The sequence below is a fragment of the Hydra vulgaris genome, chromosome 03 (genome assembly GCF_038396675.1).
Source record: "Hydra vulgaris chromosome 03, alternate assembly HydraT2T_AEP".
Lineage (NCBI taxonomy): Eukaryota > Metazoa > Cnidaria > Hydrozoa > Anthoathecata > Hydridae > Hydra > Hydra vulgaris.
The window spans coordinates 32,617,698-32,642,004 of NC_088922.1; the positions used below are offsets into that span (position 1 = coordinate 32,617,698).

Genomic DNA, 24,307 nt, shown 5'->3' on the forward strand with positions numbered 1-24,307 from the left:
TCTCGTGTCAGATGTTTTAAAAAATTTTGGTTTCTGAGTTTAACTTTGATTTTAGTGGTCCGCAGTTTAAGTGCTGCAATGTGTGCAAAGTCCACTTGCAAAAATTGAAAAATTTAACTGTGCACGAGTCAAAAGTCCAGGTTGTAGCTGAACTTAAACAGCAAAAAAAATTCCACTTGCAGAGGCGTGGTGACACCATTACGACCTGACGCAGAGGGTTGACACAAAAATAAATGAAAAGAAAATATGCACTGGGTGACACCATCACGACCCGACACAGAGTGTCAAAAATGAATCAAAAGAAAATATGGCAAAACATTTTTTTTGAATATTTTTCTTTCGGATCCAGCTTTTTTTGGTCTTTGCCAAAAAAACCTGGATCCGAAAGCCCCAAACGTGAGGGCAACAAGTTGATAAAATACTCTTTTACTATTCTTAACTAGACTTACATTTATCAAAAAATTTTAAGTTTCATAGTATAATCTCTCAAAATTCAAAAATTAGACCATATAAAATTTGTAACCCCTTTAAATCGAAGGGGGTTTATAATTTTTGAACGCTAAAGTATTTTACTATGATATTTAAAATTTATCGCTGAATATAAACCGAATAATACAAAAAATATTTTGCCAACTTATTGCTTTCATGTTTGGGGCAGGGGACGAAAACTTTGGGGCTTTTTTATTCCCAGGCTTCAATCATAGCAATTTTTTGCAAAGCACCCTTATTTGACATAAGTATAAACATTAGGGTGGGTCAAACGCCCCTTATTTTTGAAAATCAAAAGGCACTGTTTTTCATGTGCTGTGGGCGTACTCTAGGATCAATAAAAAACAAAATATAACTTATTTGCTCAAATTTTAGACCCCGCTCAACGGGCTCGAAAGCTAAATTTTTGCCCCAAAAAGTCATATTATGAGTAGCTAAACCTCCTTAATTAATTAATTTTTTGTTTGTTTTTTGTTTAAGTGAATAGGGACATTTGTGTGATCAATTAAAACAATAATTCAGCAAAATAGAGACTATTAGGACAGCTTTAGATGTTGTTTTGTAAGTTTTTTATGTCAAAACTTTGACCTGGTTTCTCAAAAGAACCCGGTTTCTACGTAATATTAGATTTAATAGCTAGCTATCGACAGCAGAAGAAATATACAACTAGGGATAGTTTTCATATTGTGTTATGCATAGTTATGCCCATATGTGGGTTTAGAAAGCTTTTTTTAACCATATTTATAAATAAAAATTACAATTTTTAAAAATTTTTGTTTTAAAATCATGTTTTAAAAATAATTTTTTTTATCAATTAACTTGACATAAATTTATGACTTGACATAAATTTATGAAATTATAACCATAATAACCATAATATATATATATAATCATAATATATACAATAATCATAATATATATATATATATATATATATATATATATATATATATATATATATATATATATATATATATATATATATATAATCATAATATATAATCATAACAATGTAATAATTACATAACACATGTTAAATAATTTTTGACATTTTGTCTTTAGTACTGACTGAAAATTTTTGTCTGTGACTTGAAATTGAAAGCATCAAACATTGCTTTAATTCCTCATCCTGGCACATGTGAGTAAAGTCTTGGATAAGTTTTACTCCTCTCTCATCCTGGCACATGTGTGTAAAGTCTTGGATAAGCTTTACTCCTCTCTCATCCTGGCACATGTGTGTAAAGTCTTGGATAAGCTTTACTCCTCGCTCATCCTGGCACATGTGTGTAGAGTCTTGGATAAGTTTTACTCCTCTCTCATCCTGGCACATGTGTGTAGAGTTTTGGATAAGTTTTACTCCTCTCTCATCCTGGCACATGTGTGTAAAGTCTTGGATAAGCTTTACTCCTCTCTCAGCACAATCATTTACTACTGTTAACTTTTCTATGAATTTTTTTAGGACTCGATATCCTAAAAAATTATTCTAATCTCTAAAATAAAATATATACAGGCATTTTTAAATATTTAAATGGTAAAAAATTTAATAAAATTAAATCAATTAAGAAAAAAACTTACTTTGAGCTAACTTGCATCCATTCTGTTTCTATTGCAGATAGATTTAGCTGTTGAATTAGAATCCAGCTTTGAGGTCCAACCAGTTCCCATAACTCGGGAATTTTCGTTATGTTAATGTTTGGAAAAGGTGGTTTTCCCAATATTAATCTTGAAGGTTTAGGGTATAAAAATAATTTTTTGGCAATTTTTTCTCTTGTGTTATTGTCTAGCGTTTCATCGCATATAGTAAGTACAACATTTAAACCAACACCAACAAGACCATAAATGATTTTTTAAACCAACAAGAAACCATAAATGATTTTTTAAACTTTTAATTGCTGCAGTTGAAATAGTTTTATTAAATGATCCATACTTGATCATGTTCCTGATTGCACATAAATCTAAGCAAGGAGAAGAGGCTGCCAATGGTGCTTTTAAAAACCATCTTGCATGAAATAGCCCAGTAAACTCAGCAACTTGATCAACTGTTGCTATTTCTTCTGCACTAATTATATCAAATTGCTGCAAATTAAATGTAAGCAGTTCTATTGTCATGTAGTAGATAGCTTTTGATAAAAATCTTGCATGATGAAAAGCTATAGGTTTACGAAATTTAAAATTTGCTAGTTTATCACTGCCTAGCCAAACCAGAGCAAGTTCTGCCAAATGCTTGTAGCCACCACGTGGAAAATTGTCTGTGAACAAGGAACATTCAAGATAAATTTTGGTTTAAAAGCCTTCGAAAAAATGTAATTCAAACTTGTTAATATGATTTTTTTTTAATTTAGAAAAAAGAAATATACAAATCTCTACCTTTTCTTCTAAAAATGTTCCTTTTCGCTTGCTCCATTCAAACCTGTTAAGGTTGTTGAAATTTATGTGCAGCTTTATAGTTTCCCAGAAATTTTGAATTTTTTTGAAAAAATTATCAACTGGTCCATTTGAAACTATCCCAGAAACTGCAAGTGCTGCATGCTAGATAATGACAAATAAGAAAATAAAAAAAACCCTTTGAACAGAACTAGATTAAAAGTATTTTATAAATAAACAATAAATAGTATGGTTCTAACCTTAATACGGAGCTCATATATGTGATGTCTGCAAGCAAACCATATTATTGGTCTGCACATCCATTTTTCCAGCAATACACATGCACCCTGCATCCAGCCTTGATTTGATTCATTTATTTGAAGAGAAAAAAATTAAAAAGTATAATGAAAATTATAAAAACAACAAATTACAAAAATATCATATATTATACTATTAGGTGCACAAATTATTCTCACCTGTATTTGAAGATGTAGTGTCAAAACATACACTATTTCCTTAATAGCTTTGGCACCAATATTTCCTTAATAGCTTTGGCTTGTGTTATTCCACGACTATCTGTTATAGAAAGAACCCCAATAAGTTGTTCTTTATCAATACTAGGACTTGAAATCACTAGTGCTAAGCGCTCAACGTTTCTATTTTCACCATAAAAATACTCTTTTACTAATTTTGTATCAAAATGAACACAAAGTAGTTTTCCCTGGGCTATTTTAATGAAATTTTCCTTTATTTTTAAACCATTATCATTAATTCCATCATTTGAATGGACCTTTGCTGACTTAAAAGAAATATCAAAGTCCTTTAGGTTTCCACCAGCTGAGTTAATGACATTAGCCAAAGTAGCTGTATGTGCTGAACTCTGAATACCATATCTCTTTGCTGTAACAGCAGTAGCCTTTAAGATTTTCCTAGGTAGCATAAATTCAACAAAATTTGGTTTTCTTTATGAGATCTTGGTTTCCTTTTCTTTTGATATTCAAAACTTTGGTTATCCTCTTCGCATTGTGATTCTTCACTGCTAACCTGATTTACAGCTAAATTGCTTATATATTCAGAAGCTAATATTTTACTATTTGAAGGAGTCACCCTCTTTTTGGTAGATTTAACCTCCCTTTGCTTTCTACAAGCAGTAAATAAGTACTTTTTGTCTATTCCACCCATCACAGCTTTACATTCTCCTTGTTGATCATTAAAAAAATTTATATCGACATTTCTTTCCACTTTAGTGATTTGTTTGATAAAATTTTTCGCACATCTTTCACACTTATATCAAATAAGCACTTTATTTCACGTTTGTAGTTATCTATAGTACTTAAATTTTGTGGTGATTTACGTGATCTGTTTTTTGATAGCTTCTTTCTACGATTTTCCAAGCACAAGATCTTACTTCTATATAAAGAAAACAATGTTGTAGTGTTATGGTAAGATTCTTACCTATATATATATATATATATATATATATATATATATATATATATATATATATATATATATATATATATATATATATATATATATATCCATATATATAGATCTGCATATATATATATATATATCTATATATATATATATATGTGTCTATATATCTGTGTGTGTGTGTATGTATATATTTGTTTTAAGAAATTAAATTCAAAAATAAATATATACTGCATAATGATGCAGTATATATTTATTTTTGAATTTAATTTCTGACCAATATATTAGGTAAATGTACCTAATATATTGGTCAGCTACTATTGGAAATGAACTTCTGTTCCAGATTTTCTTCAGTGACGAAACAACACAAGTGCTTTTAAGAAAATTACATCCTCCAGGGTTATTGCAACCAATTTCAAAACTCCCATGGGGAAATTTGCAAGAAACTATATCACTGAGTTTACATTGTAATTTTTCTTTTCTTACTTTAATTAGTTTGCCATGTAAATATTGCAGAACTTGCTCTCCAGTAGGCAATTGAGATGATGGTAGTATCTCAATGGTATCATTGATCAAAAAAACTTAATGTTTCGATCTTGTATCTTTTCCCATTTTATATTAAATATTAAATTATATTTGTTTCCACTGTTAATGTAGATATATTAATTTTTCCTTTAAAATTTATTTTTGTAAAAAATTATTTTTGATTTTTCTCTATGCGAAAAAATCAATTTTACTACTTAAATAAAGCTTAAAAGCGTCATAAATGTTAGCGATCTCAATAAAATAAATAAACCGGCAAGTTGAAGGTATAGTAAAAACCGGTCAAATTTTTAAGAAACCGGGTCAAAACTCAGGGTCCAGAACGCTTGAGCACAGTCTAAAGTTTATTCAATTACTATAAAGTTAGGCTTAAAATGATTATATAGACCTAAAAATTCGGATAAAAACAGTGCATCGAAGATATCCATTTTTAAAGTTATTTAACCGGTTATAATATGATTTTTCGAGGTGAAATTTTGACCTTTGAGTCTATTGAGCAGGGTCTAAAAATTGTGTAAATGAGTTAAATTATGCTTTTAATTGATCACCGAGTACACCTACAACACACGGAAAACAGTGCCTTTTGATTTTCCTTTAGAGTTTGCTCCATGTCTAGAAGTTAGCTTCTAGACATGGAGCAAACTCAAAAACCGAAAAATGCTGCATCCGAAATCTCAAAAACCGAAGAATGCTGCATCTGCCCTTGGTTGTCAACATAAATCAAAGAATTAAAAATATCAATATATGTTAAAATTTTGAAATATGAACAAGTCTGGTTTTGCGTGGGAGCTTTTCATATATAGATAGAACTCAGCTGTGAACTGAGCTCTATCTATATATACTAGTAGTAGTTAGGAATATAAGTTATTGAGTGAAGGGAATATGAATATGCTTAAAAAGCACAATATTATTTGAAATAATAATTAGATTTTTAGAGATTTAACTAAGAAAATTGGATTGTTTCTTAAATAACTTTAATGATTTCCATGGAATGATAATTTTTGCATGGGTTTTTAGATATTTGAAAAAAATAAAATTGTTTAAAAATTTCTTTTCAGATTATTGAAGAGAAGCTTTAAACGTTAAAGTTAGCAAACCTATGCGTTAAGTGACTTTTTCTGTTTATAAACTCTTTTTTTTGAGTATACATATTTTAAAATTTTAAAAAAACTTCTTTTCTTTTTTACAGGCCCAAACCAATGGTTAAGAAATATTAGAGATGATATTGAGCGGGTTCAGCAACAACTTCTGTTGAATAACCTGTTTACATAACAATTACAAAGTAAATATTAAAAAATATGTTCAATAATGATTGAAAATGGATACCCAAATAACGATTGAAACTGATAGATAATATTAATAGTAATAAATAATTAGCAAAAACAACAATATAAACAACCGACATAAGAATATTAAAAAATTAAATGTAATATAAACGTGAAAAACTTTTTCATACACGCATCATAAAAAATGAAACTCTTTACATTGTAAATTATTGAAGCTGCTATTAAGAATTTCGGAAAACAACTCCGCTTATTAGCATTTTCAAAAAGTTGTTACCTAAAAAAACTTAAAAATTACGTAAACATGCTAATAAATAAATATAGAAATGACTTTTGTATTTTAATAAAAAAAAAAAATCTGTAGCATCAGATGAAACTCTGACAATATTTAACTGTATTTAAATTATTTCTTATAAAAAATTTTGAATTTTTGAAGTTTTTAGTATGTTTTTCATCTTTCAGCTTCTCCTTCCCGCCTCTCGCACTCGAACACTAAAATCTAAATTTCTGATAGTTTGTGTAGGTTTTTAAAAGCTCTAGGGCGTCTGATGTAATTGCAACATAATCCGTATCTGAAAGATAGACACGAAATCCAAAACGAAAGATAAACAAAACGTAAGCTTTCTTTCGCCTTTGAAGCTCTGCTAAAAGTTGATCCATGATGATATTAACCTCTGTAATCATTTTTCCTTATCCAGTAAAGTCTTATGCCTCAATAAACGTCAATCTGCCATGTTGACGTTTGTGCGCTCTTTTTTGTTTCTGGTCAGCAGAGTACTTACCGGTGTCCACCAATGTTATAGCTTCTTTTTCAAATTTGTCAAAACTTAATCAGACCTCTTGAACAAAAATAAAAAAAGAGTTATACAAGTCATTTGCCACTATTAAGTTTATTTCAACGACTCGAAACATTTTGTTCACTTTGTTAAGCCTTTCATGAAAGCTGTCTTTTGCTGATCAATTTTACTGAGAAGTCCACTAGTTTTTACTATTGTGTTCGACTGTTGCGCTTTGTCATTGTTTAGTTACTACTTTGAAGTTTATACGCATATTTTAAATATAATAGTACTATTAAATATATAAGTACTATTGACAACTAAAAACTTAATAAAACTGATTCTGTAACTATACCTTGTAACTTATAAAAAACCGTTGAAGAGCATATGTACATGCAGACCATTTAGTTTGTGAGAAACTTTTTGAAACCTCTCCACCTTTTTCCAATCTTGATATCAAGGCTTCCGAGCAATGCGTTGAAACTAAAAAATAGTTATCTAGCTGTTAAAGATAGCCAAAGTAAGAAACAGCTACCACACAAGACTCAGCTGCTGCCGCACTAACCTGATTCAAAAAATGGCCGGCGCATGGAACATTTTCAGTTAGTGTATTTAACTTCTTAAAAGAGGCTTGCAACCCAATGTAGACCCCACACATAATGGAGGAACTTTTATACCCACGGCAACCACTAATGTTGATGCCGTGCATCTCTATGCCTTTTTGACAAGATTAAGCATACCAGCTGCCCGGTGACCTCCCATTAGAATGAATGATAAAAAATGTTTAACTGAATTTCTTTTCGAGCATTGTCACCAGTTTCACACTTTGAAAATTCAGAGACGTTGACGTCTCTATTTGGTGATTTGTTGTGATAGATATATATACTTTTTTGACAATTATTTTGAAGTATATAGTCGGCAGGATCGGTAATAAATACTTCGACGTTCTAAGTAAACTTTTCGCTACGTACACTTCAAGGTTGCATCTGCCGCTTTTTGTAATAGTGCATTAGGTTATTTAATTTTTTTTTAAAACAAACCTTAACCTTTGGCAAGGTTTGCAATATGTTTTAAATTCGTCTCTTTCTTTCTTTTGTTTCTGCTCTTTCTTTTGTTAGGCTCACCCATGTTAATGTTATTCATTGTTATAATGTTATTTAATAGTCATTATGTTATAATGATAACTTTGGAGGCTTTCCAGCTTGGCATTATTAATAATCACTTCTGACTTAATTTATAACTTAAAATATTTATAGTTAATAAAGACTTTATTTCACCATGGCCTACTGTTATTATACGGCCTGATTTGTTGCATTTTCCGTAAAAAATTAAGAGGCCAGTTTTTACGGCTAATGTTTATTTTATCAAGATGGTCGAGGAATACTTGAGATTATCATCATGTAATTACATTATGCTATACAATATTTTTGCTAACTGATTCCCTGTTTCAGTATATTCCAATAACATATGAAATACTGAAATAGGCTTTCAAATAGCTATGTATCAAAATGTTACTAAAACAAACTTACATATTGCAAAGACTACTTACAACTCTTATGAGGAAATAAAAACAAAGGTTTGTAATTTTATATGTATTAAGGATTTGAGAAAAAATCTTTTATTAGCATTAGCTATCAGTTCTTTGACTTTTTTTAAACTCTTTTACCTGATCTTTTCTTGCAGGATCTGTAGTTTCTTTTTGTAAATTATTATAAAAAATATTAATAACAATTCGATATCTATATTTAATTCCCCTTTCTTGGTAATTCTCGCATGTAAAATCAACACTGCTATAATAAATCTTAAAAATTTGTTCTGCAAAACTTTTAATTGATAAAGAATAACTGAAATGTTTGATTAGAATAGGAGAAATAATATCTAGAATACTAAAAAGATGACAAATAAAATCAGGCAAGGATTGACTTGGACATATATGTCCACCTCTGAATAATATTTTCAGATATTCGTTATTAAAAACATCTTGGTCTGTAGAAACCATTTTTTGACCACAAAATAGACATTTAAATCTTTTTTTCAATTTTTTAGCAATGTAGCCTGCTATAGTAACAGCATCTTCCATGCTATCTTCAGAAAGCTGACACTCTAATATCTCTGAAGACAACAATGCAATATCTTGCATAATGTTTTCTAATGTAGAGTATTCAAATGTTTGATAAATATTTTTATCCCAGAAATTAATATCTTCCTTGAGAAGACTTCTTACTGCTAAAATCTTTTCACTGTTGCAAAATTCTAAAAGACTTACAAGAAATCGACCAACGCTCATTTGGGTATACTTACTAAAGCGTAACTCCAAAGGATCACTTTGTAACCTGGAAGTAAGAACAAATGCATAGCTTTCTTCAAGCCAATCATCAATAAGAGAGTTCCACGTAATGCTGTGATAAGAGCATGAGAAGTTTGTTTGAGTAAAGTAAAATATTCAAATGTTGACCGAATTTCATTCCAATTTGCTATTTCTCTATAAAATGTGGGTTTTTTATTTCCTATTATCTCCGCCAAGCTGATTGGATGTATTAAACATCTGATTTGAATTAAGTGTGATAAATAACTTATGAAGCAATGATAAAAATTGTGCTGCATCATTTCTTTCAGGAAAATAATTTATTATCGCAGCTGTAGTTGTTTCATCAAAAATTGCTAATGCAAGGTTAACATCTTGTTTATTGTTTCCTGGATGAGTGACCTGATAATTAATTTTCCTCGCTTTTTTCAAGTTTCCATTTAATAATTGGTCTTTTTCATAAACTTTATAAAATAAATCCCAAGTAATGTAAAATGTAAAATGTAAAGTAAAGTAAAAACCAGCTGGAACTTTAACTTTGTCTCTGAAGAAATCAAATAAAAAAGAAGGAAAAACAATTTTTTTTCTATTCAACAAGTTATTCCTAACATTTTTTATTAAATGGATTATATCATATAATAGATTATAAGACTCCATTATAAGCTGGATGATAAATAAATAGTTTTCCATCTCTAGTATATGATTTATGTAACTCTGAAAATGCATTAACATTGGTAGAATGATTATCTGTAATAATAGCTCTTACTTTAAAACCTGATTGGTGCAATGAGGTAATGCACTCATCAATTTCTTTTTTCAACCATGATCTTGTAGTGCAAACTTCAGGTGATGATCTCACAACATAAGGAATAGATTTTTGAAGCCCTACAATCATAAAAATAACAACACCTTTATAAAGATTACATTCTGAATCTTCGCCAATATATTTCCCACTTTGATTTTGTGCTGATTTCTGCAGATACATTTCATCCACAAGAAGCACACAATCACTTGATACACAATGTTTTTGTAACAAAACTGTTATAGCTTTATACGCATTTATATCACCACTTTGGATTTTTCTAAGTAAACTAAAAGATGGTAAAGGTAGTTGTTCTAACAATAACTTATAAGACTGTGTTGAAGTGTGTTGCAGAATATGGAGGTCTGCTTTGAGGAGAATAGTATCTAATTTCATTTAACTCTGTCAAAATTCATTCATATCATTGGCTTTATTTCTAATATAGACAGGAAAATTTTCTAACATACTACAGTTTGTTAATTTGCAATTATGACCACTACGAAACCATTCAGGTAAAGAAATATGACAATGAAACATAAAGATCTTTATTTACAGTTATTGACTCAAAAACAGTTGGTATGCCTGATTTTTCATCAAAACATAGTTTATAATAAACAACACTATCATGAATTTTTTTAAATGTAAAGCCTGGCGGAGAATGTTGTTCTGTCGAAGAATCAAAATTAATTATTTTATCAACACTTTGGAAATCTTCAAACTCATCTTTTTCTAAATATCTCAAAGTTGGTTCTTTTCGGGGCAACTTTGGAACCCGACTCAAATATAAAATGCTTAAATATAAAAAGAACATGCATAAAAATTAATAAAACTAGTTTCTATAAACCAACTTTGGGGCCCAATATCTCAAAACACCCCCATCAAAAAAATTTTTTTTTTGCTGTTAATATTTTCAGCTGTTTATAATCTTACTAGGCACAAAAAATCTAACTGGAAAAACAACTAAAACATACGGAACTTTAATTTCAAAGATGTATTACTTTTTCAAGAAATTCCCAAAAAATATTTGTAAATAAAATAAAGTTAATCATAATTTAAAAAGTTACTTAAATATACAAGATTTGTAAAGGTATCAAAGATGAAAGTTATTTTGACTGTGTTTGTAATAGTTTACAATATTGCTCCCATTTTACTTGTACTTCCTCTATTTCAGCATTTTCAAACACATAGTTTCTACCAGAACTAGAGCAAGCTTGTGGAACAGATAGTTTTTTCAATATGTTGGTGTTTGGAATAAAACAGTAGTCGTCTTTTTCAGGCCAGTTCAAACAGATTGATGGACCATTTGGACGAAGAAACTTAACTTTAGCATCAACTTCTTCTAAGTTGGTTTTAGTTACAATGCCGATCCACCACTTATCATCACAGACTACAGCGACATAACAACCTAAAGTGACAGTATCAAATTGAGATATGTCTTGTTTCTTTTTAAGATTGTGGATTATTGTATAATTAGTGTCTGTACTACACCTCTTTGCCCCAACCTTGTTATCTCCAAGATGTATAAATTGATGAAAGCTACGAGTACCAGGTAGAGTTGTTACACCAGTGTACCTTTCTTTTTGCTCAAGCTCATAATTTCAATTGTTACACCAGTGTACCTTTCTTTTTGCTATCAAGCTCATAATTTCATCAAAGTTTTCAGCCTTCTTTTTAATGTCATTTGGTTCATAACACAGTTTTGAGGGAACATTGAATTGACTTTCAGTTTTTCTAGTAAGGTTACTTACCATTTCGTTGATGCGCGCAACTTTTCGCTTTCCTTCTGAGAGTATATATTTTGATGACTTTGAATGAGTATTTAGAGGAGATATATTAAAATTTTCAAGTTCTTCATTGATCTCCCGTCTTTTTGATTTGAATGATGATATTAGAAAATCTTCATCTTGTTCACCCTGACTTTGATTCTCTTCTTTAAGATCTGCTTTTTTGGCAATCTTTTGCTTACAGGGTTTGCAAAGTTTCTTCCCAGGAGCAATATTTAAGCTACTTCTCATCATGTCTTGTGACTCATTTATCGTAACTACTCTAAGATTTTCTAAAAGTAATTGAATTGTATATATAAATGCATACAGCTTTATGTATTTTGTATATAGTATAGTTGTATGTATAGTTGTATATAGCTTATCTGCACAATTGTTTAAAACATTGTTTATGTTTTGGAAAACACAAATTAAAAAAATATATATTAAAATACTTAAATTCCACTTTTACTTACTTGTAATTTTCTTTGTATGTTTTTTGAATGGATCACAGCATGCTTTCTGCCATATAGGATACATTTTCAAATAATTTGTAGCATATTTTTCACATAATGTTGTTAAGTTTGATAGTTCAATGTTACAGCGTAATGATATAGCTATTTTTTTTTCGTTGCTTAAAGTTCCAATAACATCTTGATGGCCTTTGCATGCATCTGATGTCATTAACCCAATAGAACACATCTTATAATAAACTACTTTGTATAAATGTATTTCCTAAGAAAAAGAGAATTCTCCTACGTAATTAAAAGAATTCTCCTACTTAAATAAAAGAATTTTCCTACTTAATTTTTAGTAAAAAAAAAAATTTAATATAGAAATAATTCAAACCTTTTCAGAATCCCACTGTTGTATAATTTTTTACACTGATAGATATTGTTAATTTTCTTTATAGATATATTTATATATATATACAATTTATATATATATCAAATTTTTAATTTGTTAAAATTTAAATAAAATTTACGAATGCTGTTTTTTAACTGAACTTTTTATAAATGTATAAACTTTTTATAAATGTATAAATGTATAAGTGTATAAACTTTTTATAAATGTTTATAAACTTTCACAAAATTTTAAAAATGTCAAAATTTGTCAAAAGTTGTCAAAAGTTGTCAAAATTTTAAAAACAAATGCACATCCATATCACACTAATTCAGTTTTTATATAAAACAAAACAGGATGTTTTTTTCAGTTGTTAAGTTCAAATAACTAAGTTATCATATAATTAATACTTCCTTAAATATAACAAAATTGTTCTGTTTTTTTTAAGGAGTCTTTTAACTAAATATAATATTTTACAGAATTCTATTTGAAAGTTTTTAAAAATAGCTTATTGAAAATTTGATACATCTTTGAAATTAAAGTTCCGTATGTTTCAGTCGTTTTTCCAGTTAGATTTTTTGTGCCTAGTAAGATTATAAACAGCTGAAAATATTAACAACAAAAAAAATTTTTTTTTGATGGGGGTGTTTTGAGATATTGGGCCCCAAAGTTGGTTTATAGAAACTAGTTGTTTTATTAATTTTTAAGCATGTTCCTTTTATATTTTAGCATTTTAAGTAGATTTATTGAATTCAGCATCAAAAAAACATTATATATGTTTATTTTCATGTTTTTGCCATTTTTATTTCTTATTATTTTAAGAAAAATGTTTTTCAGAGTGTTATGAAAACCGGGTCATTTTAGGAAACCAGGTCAGTATTAAAATTGCAGTATCTTGTCAACCTCTCAACATTTTTAGCTAAAGTTTTATATGTTAACTTTTCTTTTTAAGATGCAACAGCCAAAGAGGTTTTTAAAAATTTGAAGACCCATGGTTCAAAATTTTCTAAATTTTGGGTGATTTGATGCGGAATTACCCATACATAATTTAAAATTTAGAAATAAGCCGTAAAAAAACTGGCCTCTTAATTTTTTACGGAAAATGCAACAAATCAGGCCGTATAATAACAGAAGGGCCATGATTTCACTTAAAAAATTATTTGAATTACTTTACTTTTAAAAAGAAATTTAAAAAAAAGAGTTCTTGTTTAAATTCGTTTTGCCATTCCTTGTGTAAAGAATGCAGCAGACAAATTTTCTTTCTCCAATATGTATGCAAGAAATTTACTTGTTTTATTTATTTATTCTTTTAAATAGATTTAAAATTTAAAAATGGAATAAAAAAGGTAAACAATAATTTTTTTTTAATCATTGTAATTCATTTAAGAAAAAAAATTTTTAAATTAATTTAAAAAAACTTATATCTTGCTGGCTGGCATCCCCAAACGCCCTGGACCCATTGCGGCTGCCTAGACTAGACATGGGTAAAGACGGCGCTGAATACATGGTAATTTGGTAAAGACATTTAAACAATAGAATATTCCTCAAGGTACTAAAAGAAAAAGAGCTACTTTTTCTAGCATTTTATTTTTTGTTTACTTTTACTTATTAAGTGAACAGCATTAAAACTTTGAGTAAAAAAACAAGTTTTCTAGGAAATTTATGGATTTAAACACTTTGTGAAAGTTTTAGCTCTTTTGATCTGTAATCGTGTCAAAATTAAAGACGTTTTTTAATTTTTATCCAGTAAAAACGAAATGATGTTAAAAACAAAAACTGTGAACTATGAAGTTGATTGATACAGTGGCGTCGCTGGGGTTGGTGTCATCCAGTGTGATAAATTTTTGGCGTTACTCCTTTAGACTTTCACTAACAGGGCCGACAACACCGGTTTGTGGATATGGAGGGGCACAATCGTCTTTTTTTTTAAAAAGTCCTCTATATCTAGAAGTTCTATATCTAGTTCTCTATATCTAGAAGTTCTATATCTAGTTCTATATATCTAGAAATTTTATTTCTATATCTACAAAATAAAAAAATAAAATAGAAAAAAAAGGAGCATGAGCAGTTCTGTAATACTGAATTTTTTTTCATTTTTGTGTAACCTCTCGGAGTCGGATCGTGGTGGTGTCACCCGGTGCAAACCGCACCCCCTATTGACGACACTGGAATGATATGAGCTAATTTTCAACTTTTTAAATGGGAGTTTTATAAATGAGTTATTGCTAAACTGACCAAAGAATTTTATAAATTCTTCATGTAAATTTTAAATTAAACATTTCTAAATCTATACTGATATATAGTCTGCCTGATTAAAAACTTGCAAAAGAAAAACCATACACCAAAGAGCAAGTTGCGTTTGCAGTGGCCAAAGTACAAAGCGGCAAATTTCATTCAACAAAACTGCTCAATCATTCAGCACATCAGTAGCAAATCTTTACAGGGGTGACAGCGGCATAAGTGAAAAAATTGAGCGGTTCAAGTTTAAGATTGCCGCAACAGCTTGAATCAACTCCGGTAACAATCATCAAATTATCCGGAGGATAATTTGATGATTGTTATTTGGTAGAGCTTATACTGAAGTAATCACACTAGTTGCTTGCAAAACCAAAGTTTTTTTTATTTTTTTTAACGCTCTACAAAAAGAGTTTAACATAGCCAGGGGCGGATCCAGACAACCTAGTAAGTGGAGAGGGGGAGGGGAACAGAGGACGATATTAACATACAAGACTGACAACCTTAAAAATCATAAAACATTTTAAAGTAATTCTTGTATGAATATTAGTCTAAATAGTATGAATATTAGTCTAAATAGTATGAATACTAGTCTTAACCAGTTTAACTATAAAATGGCGTCATATATAGGATCCCGAAAATTCAAAATTTGCACCACAAAATTTTGAAGTATGGTGAAAGTTTAAAAGAGAAAAAATGTTGAAGCATATTTTTTCTAAATTCTTTATTTTAACTACATACCATGTTTTTATCTTTGCTGTTAAAACATTACAATAAAATTTCTTTTTATAACTTTTTTAACATTTTATTTTTCATTTTTCATTAATAATATCAATATTTCTTTTGCTTTGTTTTGTTTTTGTTAAAGTTTGCTTCAAATATATTCATATCTACTTACATAAACCGACATATGAAATGTAGAAACATCAACTGAATACGTTTTTGTTCAAACAATTCAACTCCAGTCTTCGTCAAATAATTGTATTTCAATAATTTTAAAATCCTTCAAAATATAATTTACAACAACGCAACATCAATTACAATAATACGCAGCAACTCAACATGCCTCGATGTTTTGCTTATATCGATGTTTTGCTTATATCGATCTTATAATATCTATGTGTATAAAAAGTATTTTAAGTTTATATTATTTTGGAAAAAAATGTATATTCTTTAGGATAATTTTCATTTATTTTTTACTTTCTATATTTACAAGTTATTGCAAAATAAAGAGCGTCGTGACTAATCGATGTCACGTTGTGACGCGCGTATTTTTAGTTGTATCTGTAAAAATATAAAAAAGAATTATGAAAAGTTTAGTTTTAATAATACAGTAAGACTATTTTAATATTATAATAAAGTTTATTTTTTATTTTAAAAATCTAAATATCGCAAACTTTTGTTTTCTCGATTAAAAACGCATTAACGCGTGTCATGGAATTGCTGTACAACAAAATTCTACATTAAAATTTTAATATTTTTGCATTGTATGCTTTTTATATAAAAGGTAAGTATCAATCACAAAAAAATCTTTACAAATCATGTAAGGGAGGCAATCGCTTTATCACCCCCCATCCCTCCTTCTATGGATTCGTTCCTAAACAAAGCTGATATTAACAAAAACGCTACGCCATTTGTGGAATTTTGATGAAATTGTCTTCTCTGGTAATTAAGGCAAAAATGGCATGGTTTGCAAGCTTGTGGTTTAAACCACCGTTATTTAGTTATTTAAATAAATCTTTTTTTAAATATATCTATAATTAATAGTTGTCGAATTCGATTGGTGCTTATATTTTAGTCGAAGATTTGACACATGTTACTTATTGCATTGTTCTTATTTGCGTCAAATTTTATTCATTTGCTGTTTAGCTCATTTGTCACTTATTCTGCAGCCACTAGATGTTTTCATTGGACGACAAAGTTACTTAATGAAGAATTCATATCAAGTGAACTCATCAAGTCTTTGTCGCCGTACATTAATTAGGTGACCTAATTAGCAGTACTTATTTCACCTTCTAACATCGTGTGCAATTCCTGTCCGCCTTCTCTATTCTATCTTTATAACTTGACTGCTTCTGTCTTTCACTCTAATATATCTTCGTTCTTCCCAAACTCACCTTACTCTTGGTCCGTAGAGCGGGTTATGACGCTTAGAAGCTGAACTCGTCTTCGTGGGCCTTGGTAATGTGTCCTCTATATAACAATTAGCCGAGGAGGATAAACCACAATACCAGATGTTTTCATTGTTGTCAAAAGAGTTTGGCGCAAGTTACTTTAACAGTTTCATGCAGAAACAAAGTTCAGCAATTTTTAAAAAATTGCTTTAGTCAACTGCAAACAAAATCAGCTCTGGTAAAGTTTTTACACGCACCCAAACAGTCACTGGATTTCAAAATGCCGGTTTGTTTCTATTCGACATCAATAATATAAATATATCAAAATAACAACCATCTCAACCTAAATCTTAGTCTTCTAAACCACCAGAATCTATTCAAGTACCACCACCACCACCACCGACTTGACAAATGATGATAATTTAAAAGAGTCTTGTAAACTTTATAGTTTTAATAAAATCTTGTATAAACCTTTATAAACTTAAGAATTCTTTTACTGTTTTTATAGGCATTTCTTGTAAAGAATGCACAAGCATTCTTTTGAATAAATTTTATACGATTGTATTAAGTTTTATTGCTATATTTTTAAGATTTTTTTTTTACTTTCACAGTATACACTATTACGTTTTAATTAAGTCATTTATAGCATTTAGATAAAATTACTTATATCGAAGGTCTCATATAAGGTCGAAGCGCCGTATAGGAGACCTTCGATATAATAGTCAGATTATCTTTTGCAAAGGTTGTTCTAAAATTGAAATATATTGTGTTCATCACTTTTTTTAATTAAAAGAAACATAAAGATTATTCTACTTTTATTTGTAATGAATTTTTTACTTCTATATCGGTTGCATTTTACAAAACACTGCTACGCCGACCTATATCGATTTGCTTGCAATTTACAAAATACTGCTACGGCGATCAATACTTTATTAGGTTAAACAAAAAAAAACACAAATGAAATTGCTTGATAAATATATGTTTTGATAAAAAAAAAATTATTATGTTTAAACTTCGGTTAAAAATTATAAAATTTGGACTTCATTCAGTATTGTTTGCACTTTCTCTGTTTCTTTTTTAAGAAATATTCTTTAAGACATTTCTTTAAAACGAAGAAATCATAACTGTGATTTCTTATTAATATAAGTTCTAAATTTTTTAATCAACGTTTATGATGTTGATGATGTTGAGAAAATTTGATGATGTTGAGAAAATTTGATGATATTGCGAAAAATTGATGATGTTGAGAAAATTTGATAATGTTGAGAAAATTTAGTATCTAACTTGGTAATATAAAACATTGAAACTGTTAAAAGAACCTAAATGAGTTGATGTTTTAATTACAATTTTTATTTACTAATATTAAGATTTATACTGAAGGTTCATACGTTGCGCATAAGAAGTTTTTTTTATCTGCTTTTTTCTGTAAAGAATTTTTTTTTTCAATTATCATAAAACGATATTTTTTAATTTCTCACAAAAATTATATCATAAATAATGCAGCAAAAATTAGATGAAATCACTCTTGCGAGAAAATAGCCACCAAAAGTCGATAAAACTTTAGAACGGGTTGCATGCTTTTTTACAAACAACTTGTCGAAACTTTTGCATAGTCGCTGGTACCGAGTGAACAAATGAAAAAAAAAAACTTTTCATATCTCCTTCATTCACAAGAAATATAGAAACCACTTTTATCTTCTACTTTCCTATCATTGCAATATTTTTTGTTTTTTGATTACATAAGTTATATAATAGTACTTTGATCCAAGTTACAAAAAAATCCGTAAATATATTATTTTTTCAAGCAGCTTTTAAATTTCTTCGACGATTCTTTTCGTAATTAACCTATTTCATTAAAATCTTCATGAAATAGGTTAATTATGAACCGTTATGATAACACGGTTTCTTTAAAATCAACCGTGTTATCATAACGGTTATTATTTGTGACAGATTTTGAAAATGACCTGCTGGTTTAGTTTTACTATTTCAAACCCCTCCTCCCTTCCTTCTAAACGAAATAAATCATTCAGAATAAAAAAGTGCAAAACTGACACATTTTTTTACTTTTTTTTAAATACTTGAAAAAATTTTTTTATAAATGCGACGTTTAAGTTCAGAAATATTTTAACTTTACTCTAACCAAGCATTTCGTAACGAGAAAACAATCAGCAAGTTACCTACAAAACCTAACAAAAAGATTTGACCTTTGTGCATTGGCGCGTAAAGGTTTATCGCGGCGGAACGCGGTAAAAACTTCAAGAACAAAAAAGTCTCGAGATTTTAAAAAATAAATAAAAACATCTTATCCATACAATCCTATGTCAAATATTTTCCATCCAAAGTTAAATTTTCAATATTTATGATAGAACTTTTATTCCAGTGATTATATCAGCATGTTAAATTAAATGCCAAAGTATTTTTTTTAACTAAAATACTCAATTATATATAATCATATTGCAAACATTTATATATATATATATATATATATATATATATATATATATATATATATATATATATATATATATATATAAACAAAATATATGTATGTAAATGTCAAATTATTTGGGTTTTTAAAACTTTTATTTGCCAATTAAAAATTTCGATATTTAATATTTACGTAATAAATCAGGTGTTAATAGTTGCATTGATAACTTATTATAAATAACAATAACGATAGTCTTTTCAATAGTCTTTTCTTTCGTTCAACCACTACACTTAGAAAAGAAAATGCACATAAAGATTATAGAAGGCTTTAAACCACGTTGTGATCTTTATAAAACCAGTTTATTTTCTGAACAATAGAAATACTGGTATTTCTTTTGTTGGAAAAAGTCGTCATATTCAGAGTTTTCAACCCATATATCATTTGAAATACTGCTCACTTGAAGGAGTATACCGAAAGTTAACCAATGTCAGAGCGAGATATTACAATGCCCAAAGCATTTCTAGTAAAAAACAACAGAAAAGGCGGAGTTCCAACAAAATCTGAAGTCGAAGGTAGCTTTATCTATCTGCAATATATATGTAAAATAGTATTAATAGAATTTAAACTTTAAAACTTAAAACTTTAAACATGCAACTTGTTTTGTTGTAGCAAAAAAAAATGACATGAAACTAATATATATATATATATATATATATATATATATATATATATATATATATATATATATATATATATATATATATATATATATATATATATATATATATATATATTTTGCTTTTATTTTTCTATAGTTTGATAATTATCTTTAAAAAATAAAAACGCAATATTGCACTAATGCCATGTTTCAATTTTTTTTTAGAACCGGTCCTCGATCAGCAAGTTCCATACTTTTACCATCCTCTTTATTATCCACCGACCGATTACTGTAATACATACATTCCTTCGATATGGCCAAGACATTACCCGGATATAAACTCGTGGAACAATTACCATGAAAAACCTAATAACTTTGCTAATAGCTCTGCCATTCCTGGATTAAATCTTCCGCAACCCTTAAATCTTGGACCACAAATTGCGGCTCCTTTTTCACACAATCCCTTTAGTCTTAACAACCAACCAATCAACCAACAGCAAGCAAATGTTGCTAATTTATTTCAAAACCATCACGTACAATCAGATCAAAACTTTCAAATTTCGCAGTTTATACATCAGCAACAACATCAAAATTTTGTACAACAGCAAGACCAGTATGTTAACGAACAAGAAAAAGGAAAACGCGATTTATATAACGAAATATTTGATCTTGACAGTAATGCAAGTAAAAAGTCTCATCACTTGTTATTACCCAATACTATAGCAAATTTAGGAAATATTAAACAAGAAATGATGGATAATGATGACGTGTTATCTACAGACTCTTCAAATGCTTGCAGCGAAAGTAGCTCAAATGCAGTTGTTGACAATATTATTAATAGTGCAATCTCTCCAACAATGGTTAAAAATGAACAAATGAAAAACTTCCCTCCTAAAAATCTTAACGATTTATCTCCTAAAAATGAAGATGGGGGAGATAAAATATATCAATGCGAGTTCTGCAATAAAAACTTTACTAGGTCATGGAACTACCAGCGTCACGTTTTAATACATTCAGGAAGAAAACCACACAAATGCGAAATTTGTCCAAAAGCTTTTGTATTAGCAGCTCATTTAAAAATCCATATGCGTATACATACAGGTTCTTCTTATCCCAGTCCTTTATATTATACGATTTTTAAAATGCATGTATATAAGTATTTCCAAATGTTTACTATTTATTATAAACTACATTAGATGACGCCGTATTTTTATCGCAAAATAATGATTTTACTTTACAAATATACATATTTATTATAAAGAAATTTTTTCATTAGGTAATGCGGTATTTTTATTGCAAAGTAATGGTTTTTAATTATAGTCTTTTTAAATTTATTTTAGGAGAAAAACCATACAAGTGCACAGTTTGTGGTCGCGGTTTCGCGCAACTGACTAATCTTCAGCGGCACGTGTTAACCCACACCGGACAAAAACCACACAGGTGTCAGCATTGTAATAAAGGTAAAAAAAACTTAACTTTAATTGAACCAATTATTTTTTAATAAGTTTATATACATACATATATATATATATATATATATATATATATATATATATATATATATATATATATATATATATATATATACATACATACATACATACATACATACATATATACATACATAAATATATATATATATATATATATATATATATATATATATATATATACATACATACATACATACATACATATATACATACATAAATATATATATATATATATATATATATATATATATACATACATACATACATACATACATACATATATACATACATAAATATATATATATATATATATATATATATATATATATATATATATATATATATACATACATACATACATACATACATATATACATACATAAATATATATATATATATATATATATATATATATATATATATATATATATATATATATATATATATATATACATACATACATACATACATACATATATATTAGTTGTCTTCTATAATATAAACATTATTATAGTATAAACATTAGTTATTATAAGTTTAAGCAAACGCCATCAGCAATGTTGACCACGTTTATACTAATACATTAATTGGGTTGCCTAATTAGTAATATGAATTGCACATTCTAACATCTAGTGCAATATTTGTCCGCTTTCTATATGCTATCTTCTTAACTCGACTTCTTCTGGCTTTCACTCTGATTCATTCGTTTTTCTCAAAATCACTTACTCTTGGTCTACGAAGTGGCTTGTAATGGTCTTTAATGAGCTGAACTCGTCTTTACAGGCCTTGATAATGTAGCCTCTGATATTGTGATTTATCCTTCTCTCTAGCCGGAGAAGGATAAATCACAATATCAGTTAATGTTTTCTAAAACAAACTTTTTTTTATATTGTTTTATTTATTATTGTTCATTAGGATTTGTATCATCAAGTGATTTAAGAAGGCACATACGAATTCACACAGGAGAAAAACCATACCAATGCCAAGCCTGTTCAAAAGCGTTTACCACTTCTGGTAATCTTCAAAGCCACGTTCTTACTCATACAGGGGTTAAACCATACAGTTGTTCAACTTGCAAGTGGAAGTTTATAAGTAGTTCAAACTTACGTACTCATATCAGAACTCATCATTGTAATGAAGATAATCAAATGGTACCTGAAAACCTGGGTGTCCCTACACCTCTTGGTCAAGAAGAAAGGGTTTATTTACCGTCTGTAGTTAAATCGGGCTGAAAATCAATGTTTTTTTAACTATTTATTACTGGTTATATAGTTTTATGAGTTTTATACTTATTTATAAATAAGTAATAAATTTTGCTCAAGAATTCATTATGAATGATGCTGGTAGCATTTGTGGATGCTAATTACAACTAATATGTACTTCAATTAAATTACGATTATTTGTTAACTATCTATATTATTAGAACTTTGCGATGTTTGATTGTGGCCTTTAGTTTGGCCTTTCAAGTGTTTTTGAAATATTGTAGCCGCTAGAAACAGCCTATTTTTTATGAAACATACGGATTTTTTATACTTGTTGAAAAAAGAAAAGAATTTTTAAAATAGTAATTTAATAGAGTTTAATTTTTTTTCATTAAAAGTAAAATATTTAATTTAGTTCTTGGCAGAGGCGATTTTACGGGTGTGTGGGGCGGGTGTGGGGTGATGCACCCCTTTCCCCACCTTCCGAAAAAGGTGATTTTCAAGTTATAGTCGGTTTTTCACGAACTTAGTCGGGTATTTGACACAATTTAGTCGGTTAAATTTTCGTTTTGAGGACCTTTTTTTTTTTTCTATTAGAAGCCAGTCGGTACTTTTTGAGGATTCACTCCCCTTCATTTTATTCGTAGAATCGCCTCTGGTTCTAGGTGGTCGCTGTTAGATTTAAACGATATTTGACCCGACTACTAAATTCAGAAATAAAGTAATATTAAAATTTTTCGACAAAATAGACCTGCTATAGTAAAAAAAATATAATTAGCTGTATTGTTCATACTTTATAAATGAAAAATATAAAATAATACAATATACTTCACTGTGTACTGAAGGCAGGGTTTATAAGGTTAGGGTTTGATGGGTAAAAAAAAAGCTCTAACAAAATTCAAATATTTTATTAAATTTTTTTTAACTTTGTTATTTTTATTATATATATATATATATAAATATATCTATATATATATATATATTTATATATATATATATATATATATATATATATATATATATATATATATATATATATATATATATATATATATATATAGGGGAAAGGCGCCTATGATGGCATACTTAACTTTGAAGCTTCATTATTCAGTATCCTGAAGACCAATAATAAAAGTTTTGATATGGAAACATTCCTTGTTACATCTAGAACAATAATTACCCTGGGAGTTTTCATCAGTTTTATTTCTTTTATAAGTTATTCTTATTGTAAAAAAAAGCACAAGTATTCCAACATAGGCAACCACTGCTCCTATGATGGGGAGGATGGGGCTAGTTAGGATCGAGGATAACTTCATGATTTCGTTTAACCTTAGTGTCTGCCCTCAGAAAAGCCAGAAACTACTCGAAACCATCTTAATTTACCATTTCATGCTACATACCAGCATTGTAAAATTTTGCGCATGCGCATAGGATATATAGCGTTTTACGTATTATTTGGACCAAAAAAAAATTTTGGACCATCGCTTTCTTTTAACTTTACTTAAAAATAAGTTTTTCTTATAAAAAAAAAAGGTTTTCCCAACTCGTCAATATTTCAACACCCCCAACTCGTCA

At 28.7% G+C, this 24,307-nt stretch overlaps 2 protein-coding genes and 1 long non-coding RNA gene across 5 annotated transcripts; 1 reads left to right on the forward strand and 2 right to left on the reverse strand.

The window, feature by feature from the left end:
• Window positions 1-1,501: 1,501 nt before the first annotated feature.
• LOC136078099 (uncharacterized) lies at window positions 1,502-4,991 on the reverse strand. 3 transcript variants are annotated; one of them, XR_010637517.1, is made up of 6 exons: window positions 4,589-4,990; window positions 3,330-4,263; window positions 3,114-3,211; window positions 2,857-3,018; window positions 2,065-2,738; window positions 1,503-1,979 (listed from the first exon to the last, which is right to left on the reverse strand). It is a non-coding gene; the product is annotated as an uncharacterized LOC136078099 (long non-coding RNA). The 3 variants fall into 3 exon arrangements; XR_010637516.1 differs by having other exon boundaries at window positions 1,502-1,979; window positions 2,065-2,780; window positions 3,114-4,263; window positions 4,589-4,991; XR_010637515.1 differs by having other exon boundaries at window positions 3,114-4,263.
• A 6,068-nt stretch (window positions 4,992-11,059) lies between these two features.
• LOC136077710 (ARL14 effector protein-like) lies at window positions 11,060-12,682 on the reverse strand. Its single transcript, XM_065791925.1, has 3 exons — window positions 12,609-12,682; window positions 12,236-12,494; window positions 11,060-12,055 (listed from the first exon to the last, which is right to left on the reverse strand). The coding sequence occupies exons 2-3, from the start codon at window positions 12,459-12,461 to the stop codon at window positions 11,598-11,600; spliced, it is 684 nt and encodes a 227-aa protein (XP_065647997.1). The 5' UTR covers window positions 12,462-12,494; window positions 12,609-12,682; the 3' UTR covers window positions 11,060-11,597.
• Window positions 12,683-19,763: 7,081 nt separating this feature from the next.
• Window positions 19,764-23,099, forward strand: LOC100203505 (zinc finger protein 16-like). Its single transcript, NM_001309785.1, is given in 4 exon segments — window positions 19,764-19,951; window positions 20,263-21,138; window positions 21,378-21,497; window positions 22,446-23,099. Coding segments are annotated over 4 exon segments (1,401 nt in total). The 5' UTR covers window positions 19,764-19,863; the 3' UTR covers window positions 22,763-23,099.
• The last annotated feature ends 1,208 nt before the right edge of the window (window positions 23,100-24,307 follow it).

Coding starts and splice junctions, on each gene's coding strand:
- LOC136077710 (XM_065791925.1), bottom strand. CDS start 12,461: ATGTGTTCTATTGGGTTAATGACATCAGATGCATGCAAAGGCCATCAA. Junction 12,056..12,235: donor ACATACAAAGAAAATTACAA/GTAAGTAAAAGT, acceptor AATTACTTTTAG/AAAATCTTAGAGTAGTTACG.